At 38.4% G+C, this 11,246-nt stretch overlaps 1 protein-coding gene across 9 annotated transcripts; it reads left to right on the forward strand.

The window, feature by feature from the left end:
- Positions 1 to 385: 385 nt before the first annotated feature.
- Positions 386 to 9,740, forward strand: LOC126585628 (uncharacterized). 9 transcript variants are annotated; one of them, XR_007610601.1, is made up of 9 exons: positions 386 to 733; positions 817 to 976; positions 1,082 to 1,150; positions 1,841 to 1,899; positions 2,772 to 7,509; positions 7,593 to 7,752; positions 7,858 to 7,926; positions 8,617 to 8,675; positions 9,548 to 9,740. XR_007610601.1 is itself a non-coding variant. In XM_050250092.1 (5 exons), the coding sequence occupies exons 1-4, from the start codon at positions 480 to 482 to the stop codon at positions 1,885 to 1,887; spliced, it is 555 nt and encodes a 184-aa protein (XP_050106049.1). In that variant the 5' UTR covers positions 386 to 479; the 3' UTR covers positions 1,888 to 1,899; positions 9,548 to 9,740. The 9 variants fall into 9 exon arrangements, 4 of the variants coding, with proteins under 4 accessions (XP_050106049.1, XP_050106050.1, XP_050106048.1 ...); XR_007610604.1 differs by lacking the exons at positions 2,772 to 7,509; positions 7,593 to 7,752; positions 7,858 to 7,926; positions 8,617 to 8,675; XR_007610605.1 differs by lacking the exons at positions 1,841 to 1,899; positions 2,772 to 7,509; positions 7,593 to 7,752; positions 7,858 to 7,926.
- Positions 9,741 to 11,246: the final 1,506 nt, after the last annotated feature.

The following is an 11,246-nucleotide window of genomic DNA, read 5'->3' on the forward strand; positions in this document are numbered from 1 at the left end:
TGGCAGCAACCTCATTCAAATCATCCAGAAATTAACCATTCTCTAAGCCTTCCCTTGCCTCTCCCTACATATCTAAACCTTCCCCATCCATTCCTCCATATAACCAACCATTCAACCACCATAACCACCTTGTGCCGCCACCATTGAAGGACAGGAGGAGTAGTGCCGTGCTTATGCAATCTGCAACTATTCGAGTGTTTGGAATTCTTTCTTCTTTTAATTCTATGTTCATGTTTAATTTAACTTGCTGTTCAATTATGTTAAACATGTGGAACTAATTTCTTTTTGGCTAGAGGTTAATTCAAAGCCATGAATATATTTGTAATATGAATTGATTACCTTCAGTTGTGATTTCTGAGTTGTGATTTAATTTGCTTAACTGTCACAGCCCGTCCCAAAGTTTTACACTCGTGATTGTAAATTGACGGAATTTCCCTTAAACGTGATTAAGATATGTGAATCATATATTGGTGAAATATATGTTTCTAAGTTATTTGGAGATGGAATTTTATGATTTGGGGTTAGGTAGGACCACACACCTCAAATCCCTCCCTATTTCCCGTACCCTGTCTCTCTCTCTCCTCCCTCACAATCTCTCATTCTCTGTCTCTCTCCCTCTCCTTCGAACTCACACAGACGAGCTCCAAAACCACCCTAAATCTATACCAACGACGGAGTTAAGACCACCATCGAACTCCTGGAGACTCCACGATCACGTAGACACCAATTTCAGGTAAGTTTTACTTCGGAAAACCTAGATTCTAAACTCCCCGTGAAAGTGCACTGTTCATGATCTTCGAATTGACTTTGTTTTAGGACAATCCAAGCTCACAGTGAGCTTAGTGAGGTTCCAAGGAAGCTCGGAGTGCTTCGTTGGAAGTTTTTGGACGTAAGAACTCGGAGATCGACAAGTTCAAAGTTTGGCCGGAGCTTTCGAGGCATTTTCCGGCGAATCCCCGGCGAGTTAGGAGTCGAGGTAGGTATCAATCTCTTCGTCTCGTCAAGTACTACAACTTTCCTTTTTGTTTCACTCAATTTCGTTGAGTATTGAAGAAGTTATACTCATTTGAAAAATACCCAGTTTCCGGCGACCTCCGAGGCTTTCGAGGCAGTTTCCGGCCAAACCACGGCGAACTAGGTGTTGTGCAAGGTACCATTCTCTTTGTCTCTTCAAGGGCTACAACTTTCGTTTTTGAATCACTTGATTTCGTTGAGAAATGACAAAGTTATGACAATTTGAAAAACTGCCCGGAAAACGGCCGCCGGAAAAACCAGTCCGGCGACCCAAGGAAGAAGAAGGTGCTACAGTTAAAAAAAAAAAATTAAATAAAATTATTTTAAAAATATGTCGACGTCCGTGACGTCGAGTAGATCACCGTGGTATATTCATATACCCAATTTGAGCACCGTATGAGAAAGTTATTAAGGATTGTTGGTTAGGTGTTCGAATAACGTTTTATAGTTTTGGTGAAAATGTGAATTGACGATCCGACCGTTGGATCGTTACCAAACTTTGATACGTTGTAATACGTAATATTTGAGGATTATTGGAACTTACGGATTGGGAATCCGAGTTACGGATCTTCCGGAATTGGAATTGTAAGTTCATAAAATAAAATGTTAACCGTCACTTAGTTTTGGAAATTGACGGAGATCCGACCGTTGGATGGTAATGAAATTTTAGGAAGTTGTCCTAGAGGTATATTGTGGACCTCTGGAAGTTATGGATTTAAAATCTGAGTGGCAGATCTTCCGGATCGAACTACGTAGTGACGTATTTTATATAAGTTATATATTCTATCACTATGAATTCTGAGGTTGGAATTAATTATTGTTTTAGGCGCCGATCGTCATGACGCCTTGGCGTATTGTGCTAGGGAGTTGTAGGGCGAACTCCAGGTGAGTGGGCAGTTTTGTTTTCCGTATACATATATACTTGCCGTTTCCCAGAAATTGAAAATGCATGAAATTATGCTTTTAATGAAAATGTATAAAAGTATATGAGATATATTAGTTGAAATGCCATGCATAAAAGTATATGAAAAGTATATAGAAATGTGAATCGAATTGCCATGCATGAAATGATATGAAAAGTATGAATTGAGATATGATGCATATGAATGAATGGTGCGGCGGACGCACAGATGAGTATCAGGTGAGTATTTAATTACTGTTATGATGATGTTGATATATATTGAGCTCAAATCCTGCACCATGGTTTAGTGCTTATAGTATTCACCGCATCGCACGCTCGCCTTGGATCCAAGTAGATGCTAGTCGTACAGTCCACGCGGAGTGGGTACGACAGGCCAGTCGCGAGAGTGTTAGTGAGATTCCGACTGGTGGGTGACCTTAGATTATGTGCACAGATGATTGATGAGAAAGCACTAGAGCGTAACTTGTGTGCAGAAGGCCGGACGGGTCACAGAGGTGACTCCGGTAGAGTGATAGTGATAGATTTTGAGCTCTAGGTTCAACCGTACAGGGCTATTAGAGGGCCTCCGGTTGATTACTTTCTTGCACCTGATATGATTATTGTTGATGCATCCATATTTAACTGTTGAATTAGACATGGCATGGCATGATTGATAAAGAAAAATGTTGAAATAGTAAAAATGAAGTTTTGAGAATATATATGTATATTTATATTTTACATTTCTGGGAAAGTATACAGGTTTTACGGAGAGGGGTTACAACGTTTTGAGAAATGTTTGGATTTGGAAAAGAATTGTTTTACTGACCCACTCAATTTTGGTTTTGCGCCCCTCCAGGTTCAAGAATCACAAAGGTGTGGTGACTACGAGGAATTCGACGGTGTTCTGACAGATTGGACAAAAATTAGGACTCACCTTCGGGTGTATCAACTTATAAATTGTATCTTAAAGCTTCCGTACTGTGCAAATGGTTACGTCACTCTCACGTGACGGCCAGCATGCCCTCCTTCGGGATGGGGTGTGTCAGTTGGTATCAGAGCATGGTTGCAATCTTGGACATTTTGAGAAGTTCTAGTGAATTCTGTCAGAACTACACCGCCTCGTAGCAAACCACGTAGTTAGAGGAACTTAGTCTCCCTGATTTAGCGGTTTAGGGGGAAACTATTATTATGGTGATTCAGTATATTATCAAAATGGACATTTTAAGATGGGTAATGAGTTGAACTTGAATCACCTAAGAGAAATGATGAACCTGAGGGAGCGAAGTAACGGTTTAACCATTTGGAAAAGATGTTTCAGATTATGCAAGTCAAAGGAATCTTCCTTCTGACAGGGGGTCGAGACGACTACCTGGTTTTCGGTATGAATTTGCATCCTGGTGGAAACAGGAATGTTAATTGTTGTCACCAGAGGAATCAGCCGATTTAAAATTTTTTATGGAAAAGTTTATCCCTCCGGCATTTATTGATGGTAGTAAACAAGAGTTTACAAATATGAGACAATGAAGGTGATGATCGAGGGATATTATAGAAAGTTTTTAGACTTGCCTCGTTCCATCCAGATATTGTTGTTAATTTGGTGGAGGTGTTATGTTGTTTTAAGCTGGGTGGCAAAAAGGGAAGTGGTAATTTGGGTGACCACTATCCATTGTATTTCTTACCAAGAGTATACAAGATGTTGTTGAGCCTTGAGGACTCTGAGAATATGATCAGCTAGAGTAAAGAAGAATAAGAAAAGATTGGGAATTAAAAGAAGACGATAAAGTTAATGATTCGTCATATCAAGGATATAGAAAGATTCAGAGCTTCAAAAGAAGTGAAGCTAGAGTTAATTCTTCCAGCAGAGGTTTTAATGTCGCTGGTCAGAATAAAAGTGATGGATATACTGGTAATCCCAGATATTTGAGACAAGGTGTCTCGAGTAAAGGAAATATACTTTGTGCAGCAGGTACAAAATTAACACTTTGGGAAGTGTGAAATTAATGAATGTGTTTATGTGAACAGAGGGGACACAGAATTGTGAATCGTCCATAGAATCAGTTGTACTCAACAATTTTCCATGATATCATAGTGTCGATTCAGCAGAGTTATGGACTTAGTAGTTTGGTCGGATTGACCGTGAGTATAGAGAGATTTGATGAGTTATATGTTCAGCTGTACAGACCATGAGAAGTGGATTCGACTGACACATGAGAAATTGGTGAGTTATAGGCTCGGCCGTACCGACCACGCGGAGTGGATCCGGCCGACGTATTATTGAGATAATTGTTGAATCAGCCGTACGGGTCATTCTAGTTGACTTCGGCTGATATATTTCTTATTATGTATGTTATTACCTTGAGAGTAGTAAATAAATGTAGTTGAGATGAGTGTATGTATTTTGCATTGAGTGACAAAATAGTAATGTTATATCTTTGAGAGTGGTTGCCTACTTATCGAGACAACGATGATTTATCAGTATTGCGGGCTGCAGACCGTAATATTAATAACTCATTCGTGGATTCGTTAAGCAAGCAAACCGGTAGATTATTTTATGTTAGTATAATAAAATATATATTGTATCAGTTAATTCTGTTCCATTAGATTGGTTGGTTATAATTGTGATAAGACGGAATGTTACGGGAAACCAGTACTTTCCATCGATCTGGATGACCAGAGATTACTTTTGTAAGTATGCAAAATGGATTGAGTCAGGCCGTTATTAATGCTGTGAGAGCAAATAGATTGTTTTCGAAAGGCTGTCAAAAATACTTAGCTCATGTGGTACTAAAGGATGTTGCTCGGAGAAGTGTGAAAAATGAAAAAGGGGTTAGACTTTTTTTGATGTCTTCCTTGAAAGTATACCTGGATTGCCTTCAGGCAGAGATATGAGGTTCACTATTGAATTGTTGCCAGGTATAAATCTTATGATAGAGATTGGTTCATGATGAGTTAAGTGAATTGGAAATTCAGTTGAAAGAATTGGTTGATAAAAAATTTCATTCAACCTAGTACAACACTTTTAAGGAGCACCAGTTTGTTGGTGAGAAAGAAAATGGACTTAGAGATTGTTCATTGATTATAGACAATGGAATTGGTAACGATCGAGAACCGTTATCCATGATAGTGTACTGATGTTTAGTTGATAAGCTCAGAGATGTTTGTGTAATTTCAAAGATTGATTGAGGTCTGGTTATTACCAATTGAAGATTTTGAGCGACATTGATCATAAGATGGTTTTCTGGATTTGTTATGATCTTTTATGAGCTTTGGTGATGCTATAAGAAAACTCACGTTGTTTTAGGAGTTTATGGATGAAGTATTCCACGAATGTCATGATAAATTGTTATCATTTGTCATTGACGATATTCTGGTACATTCTGAGCCAGAGCAGAGCATGTAAACATATTAAGTTGGTGAAGCAAAGATTGGAAGAATGTCGATTGTATGCAAAGTTTAGCAAATGCGAATGTTGGATGAATCAGGTGGTATTCTGAGATTTGTTATATACTCTTAAGGTATTCAAGTGAATCCTTAAAAGATAGCAGAAATTGAGAATTTGGAACAACCACGAGTCGTAATTGAGATTTGGAATTTCTTAGCTTACCAGGCTATCTTGGATGGTTGTGAAAGATTTTTTTTAGTCATTGATTTGTCATTGATGAGACTGTTGAGAAAAGAGATTATGTATGAGTGGGAAGGAAATTGTGAGCAAAGGATTCAATAACTGAAGTATTTCCTCACTCATGCACGTATTTTGGTATTCCCAGAGAATAGTGGTAATCATAAATTTTTAGTGATGTTTCTTGAATGGTATTGGAGGCATGTTGATGCAAATGTTAGGGTGATTGCATACGTTTCACGATAAATGGAATCTCATAAGATGAATTACCCTACTGGTGATTTGGAAGTCACGATTACCATTCTTGCTGTGAAGTTATGGAGACATTATATTTTAGTGGGAATGCAAGATTTTTTTTTACGAATCCAAAAAGTCTTCAATATCCATTACTTGGAAGGATTTTGATATGAGGCAGCGAAAGTGAATTGTATTGCTTAATGAACATGATTGTACGATCAGGGTGATCGTAAAATTTGTTCTAGCTGAAGCACTTGGTGAGAAGACTACAGTAAGATTAATATCTGGCACGTTTGCCAAGAGTATCATTTTGTGGATTGAAAACCAACGGAAGAAAAATTAAGAATGGAAGATCGAGAAGAAGTTATACTTGTTAAGTAACAAGTTAGTACATTTACTCCAGTGTTGAGTAACAACCTTTCCCAGACAGTGCAACACTACTTATTTGTTTTATGGAAAAGAGAATTGGATTACGGAACTGCTAAGTTTCTTAAGTATGTTGGTTGTGCAGTTTCCGAAGTAACGCCATAAGGACCATGAAATGTGTCACGTGAGTCGGTTTTTGATGACTTGTGAATGGAATGTTTCTGGGTAGAGAAAGATTCGATCGAGAAAGAGTTTTAGTAGACCCTGAGACTATGGATGAGTCTCCTTAAAGTATTCAGGTGATTAAGTTAACCTGAAGTAATCAGGAATGGCAAAAGAGATCAACAGATGGATATGCCACTAATCAAGTGTATAAGACAGATGGTTTTATATTTTCGAAGTTTTCACCTTGGAAAAGTGTGATTCGGTCTGGATAGGAAGGCGAGTTAAATCCTAGGTGAACCGAATTTTATGTGATCATCGAAGGGTTGGTGAAGTTGAATACAGATTTAAATGGCTTCCAGAGTTGTTGTAAGTACATGATGTGTTTCATGATTCGATATTTTGGAAAATTCACCACGAGCAGAAATGGCGAGAATTGGAAAGGAGACAAGATAAGATTTAGACACATCAGACCATTTTTGATCACTAAAGGAATCAATAAAGTTGCATACAAGTGGTGATGTCTTCAGAGTTGGCTAAGGTACTTAATGTATTTTGGGTTCGATACGTTGTCACTAGGTGGTAGATTCGTCACATGAGATTCTGGTGCAACTATTGAGAATTAAACTGGATTTGATTGATAAGGAACTAAGGACGATTTTGGATTGGAGAAAGGAAGTCCTAAGAATTAAAACAGTGTAAGTGGTAAAAGTTGTGTGAAGAAATTATTCGGTGGAAGAAATTACGTGGGAGAAGAGAATCGGATGAGAGAGATTTACCCGAAGCTATTGTTGGAGTATGGTTGATTTAGTTGGTTGCTGGAATTTCGGGGACGAAATTCTATAAGGTGGGTAGATTGTCACAGCCCGTCCCAAAGTTTTACACTCGTGATTGTAAATTGACGGAATTTCCCTTAAACGTGATTAAGATATGTGAATCATATATTGGTGAAATATATGTTTCTAAGTTATTTGGAGATGGAATTTTATGATTTGGGGTTAGGTAGGACCACACACCTCAAATCCCTCCCTATTTCCCGTACCCTGTCTCTCTCTCTCCTCCCTCACAATCTCTCATTCTCTGTCTCTCTCCCTCTCCTTCGAACTCACACAGACGAGCTCCAAAACCACCCTAAATCTATACCAACGACGGAGTTAAGACCACCATCGAACTCCTGGAGACTCCACGATCACGTAGACACCAATTTCAGGTAAGTTTTACTTCGGAAAACCTAGATTCTAAACTCCCTGTGAAAGTGCACTGTTCATGATCTTCGAATTGACTTTGTTTTAGGACAATCCAAGCTCACAGTGAGCTTAGTGAGGTTCCAAGGAAGCTCGGAGTGCTTCGTTGGAAGTTTTTGGACGTAAGAACACGGAGATCGACAAGTTCAAAGTTTGGCCGGAGCTTTCGAGGCATTTTCCGGCGAATCCCCGGCGAGTTAGGAGTCGAGGTAGGTATCAATCTCTTCGTCTCGTCAAGTACTACAACTTTCCTTTTTGTTTCACTCAATTTCGTTGAGTATTGAAGAAGTTATACTCATTTGAAAAATACCCAGTTTCCGGCGACCTCCGAGGCTTTCGAGGCAGTTTCCGGCCAAACCACGGCGAACTAGGTGTTGTGCAAGGTACCATTTTCTTTGTCTCTTCAAGGGCTACAACTTTCGTTTTTGAATCACTTGATTTCGTTGAGAAATGACAAAGTTATGACAATTTGAAAAACTGCCCGGAAAACGGCCGCCGGAAAAACCAGTCCGGCGACCCAAGGAAGAAGAAGGTGCTACAGTTAAAAAAAAAAAATTAAATAAAATTATTTTAAAAATATGTCGACGTCCGTGACGTCGAGTAGATCACCGTGGTATATTCATATACCCAATTTGAGCACCGTATGAGAAAGTTATTAAGGATTGTTGGTTAGGTGTTCGAATAACGTTTTATAGTTTTGGTGAAAATGTGAATTGACGATCCGACCGTTGGATCGTTACCAAACTTTGATACGTTGTAATACGTAATATTTGAGGATTATTGGAACTTACGGATTGGGAATCCGAGTTACGGATCTTCCGGAATTGGAATTGTAAGTTCATAAAATAAAATGTTAACCGTCACTTAGTTTTGGAAATTGACGGAGATCCGACCGTTGGATGGTAATGAAATTTTAGGAAGTTGTCCTAGAGGTATATTGTGGACCTCTGGAAGTTATGGATTTAAAATCTGAGTGGCAGATCTTCCGGATCGAACTACGTAGTGACGTATTTTATATAAGTTATATATTCTATCACTATGAATTCTGAGGTTGGAATTAATTATTGTTTTAGGCGCCGATCGTCATGACGCCTTGGCGTATTGTGCTAGGGAGTTGTAGGGCGAACTCCAGGTGAGTGGGCAGTTTTGTTTTCCGTATACATATATACTTGCCGTTTCCCAGAAATTGAAAATGCATGAAATTATGCTTTTAATGAAAATGTATAAAAGTATATGAGATATATTAGTTGAAATGCCATGCATAAAAGTATATGAAAAGTATATAGAAATGTGAATCGAATTGCCATGCATGAAATGATATGAAAAGTATGAATTGAGATATGATGCATATGAATGAATGGTGCGGCGGACGCACAGATGAGTATCAGGTGAGTATTTAATTACTGTTATGATGATGTTGATATATATTGAGCTCAAATCCTGCACCATGGTTTAGTGCTTATAGTATTCACCGCATCGCACGCTCGCCTTGGATCCAAGTAGATGCTAGTCGTACAGTCCACGCGGAGTGGGTACGACAGGCCAGTCGCGAGAGTGTTAGTGAGATTCCGACTGGTGGGTGACCTTAGATTATGTGCACAGATGATTGATGAGAAAGCACTAGAGCGTAACTTGTGTGCAGAAGGCCGGACGGGTCACAGAGGTGACTCCGGTAGAGTGATAGTGATAGATTTTGAGCTCTAGGTTCAACCGTACAGGGCTATTAGAGGGCCTCCGGTTGATTACTTTCTTGCACCTGATATGATTATTGTTGATGCATCCATATTTAACTGTTGAATTAGACATGGCATGGCATGTTTGATAAAGAAAAATGTTGAAATAGTAAAAATGAAGTTTTGAGAATATATATGTATATTTATATTTTACATTTCTGGGAAAGTATACAGGTTTTACGGAGAGGGGTTACAACGTTTTGAGAAATGTTTGGATTTGGAAAAGAATTGTTTTACTGACCCACTCAATTTTGGTTTTGCGCCCCTCCAGGTTCAAGAATCACAAAGGTGTGGTGACTACGAGGAATTCGACGGTGTTCTGACAGATTGGACAAAAATTAGGACTCACCTTCGGGTGTATCAACTTATAAATTGTATCTTAAAGCTTCCGTACTGTGCAAATGGTTACGTCACTCTCACGTGACGGCCAGCATGCCCTCCTTCGGGATGGGGTGTGTCATTAACTGCTTGATTGATAACTTATTTTTGTATGTCGATTAAGAATGCATACTTAATTTACATGCATGAATTTGATGCTAGAATATAAGTGAATTTCACCTAATCGTTATGAACTTATATTCACAAGTAGTGAAGGTTGTTATCCACAATCGTGTTAAGTGAATTCTAGGCTGGATTAACATGCGTATTCCATAGTTATGAATGCCTAGTCAATGTTTATGATTTCCGTTGAACTTAATGATCTTTGTTGAATGTCTCTATCATGCGTATTCCATAGTTAGGGACTTTGATGAGGAATAATTTGGTTGTAATGCCTATTCCATTCAATCCAATGAATCTAGGGAAATCTAAGAGTTAATTTAAGCGGACCTAATTAACTTGGAACATTGTCATTCACAATTTATTGAAAGAACAACTGAAAATCAATTTAGGTTGCATATGTGTCATGTGTGGAGAAGAACCCTCTAGCTAGTCCGTCACCTATCCTTTCACCTTAATTCATGCTTTTGTCAATTCTGTAATTTATTTAAGTTTAATTTACTTCTCGTCAAAACCAAACCCCCCCCATTATTAAATTATATTATTTAGTTAGTGTTCATTGTTGTTAGTCTTTTAATTCAATTTCCGTCCATTTTAGTTCCTAGTGTCTAATTTGATTGTTTTCATTATTTTGAGTCATTCTAAGTGTGTTTCGAGTTATTAGAGTTTTTAGCCTAGTTTTGTGTCCTTGAGTCTTGTTTAATATTTTTAAATTAATTTAGAATAGATTAGCAATCCCTCCTAATCCCCGGTCCAGAACGATACCCTACTTACATCTATACTACAATTGTCAACAAGAGGGTTTAATTTGTGTGTCAAGTAATTCTCACATCAAATAGTCACATAAATCCCCTTCAAGATTCATAGGTTTATGTAAGATGCATCAAAAACAAATTTATATAAGAACAAAGTTTAGGAGTAGTTTTATACCTCTTGATCTAGATCTTAGACCAAGGATGGACCACCTCAAAGATCTTTGCTCCTTGAACTCCTTGAGCCTAGCCTCCTTCCTTTCCTCGTCCACTTTCTTTACAAATGAGTGCTCCTAGGTTCTCTTCAAGTCTCCAAAGTTGAAGACCTCTAAAGATCCTCACCCACTAGTGTAGTGAGAATGATGAAGGAATAACCAAAGGGAGAAAAAGATGATTAGCTAAAATCTCCCTATGGTGGCCGGCCTTTGGTGTTGAAGAGAGAGTTATTTTTCTTTTTCTCTTTTGTTGTTTTGAACACCCAAAAACCCTTATGAAAAGTATCTCTATAAAGTTCCTTTTATAGAACAAAGAAACCTAGTCAACCACTTGACTTCCTCTCTCTCCCTTTCCCTTTCCCTTTATGTGGCAGGCCTCCTTAGTGTTGTTTGGGCTTTTGGGCTTTTATCATTTCAAGTCATCTTATGCTTGAATAAAAGCCCAATGGGTTTAGGCCCAATGGGCCCAATTAAACCCGAACGTTTCTTTAAGCCCAAAAACGAT

Source organism: Malus sylvestris, chromosome 10 (assembly GCF_916048215.2).
Source record: "Malus sylvestris chromosome 10, drMalSylv7.2, whole genome shotgun sequence".
NCBI lineage: Eukaryota > Viridiplantae > Streptophyta > Magnoliopsida > Rosales > Rosaceae > Malus > Malus sylvestris.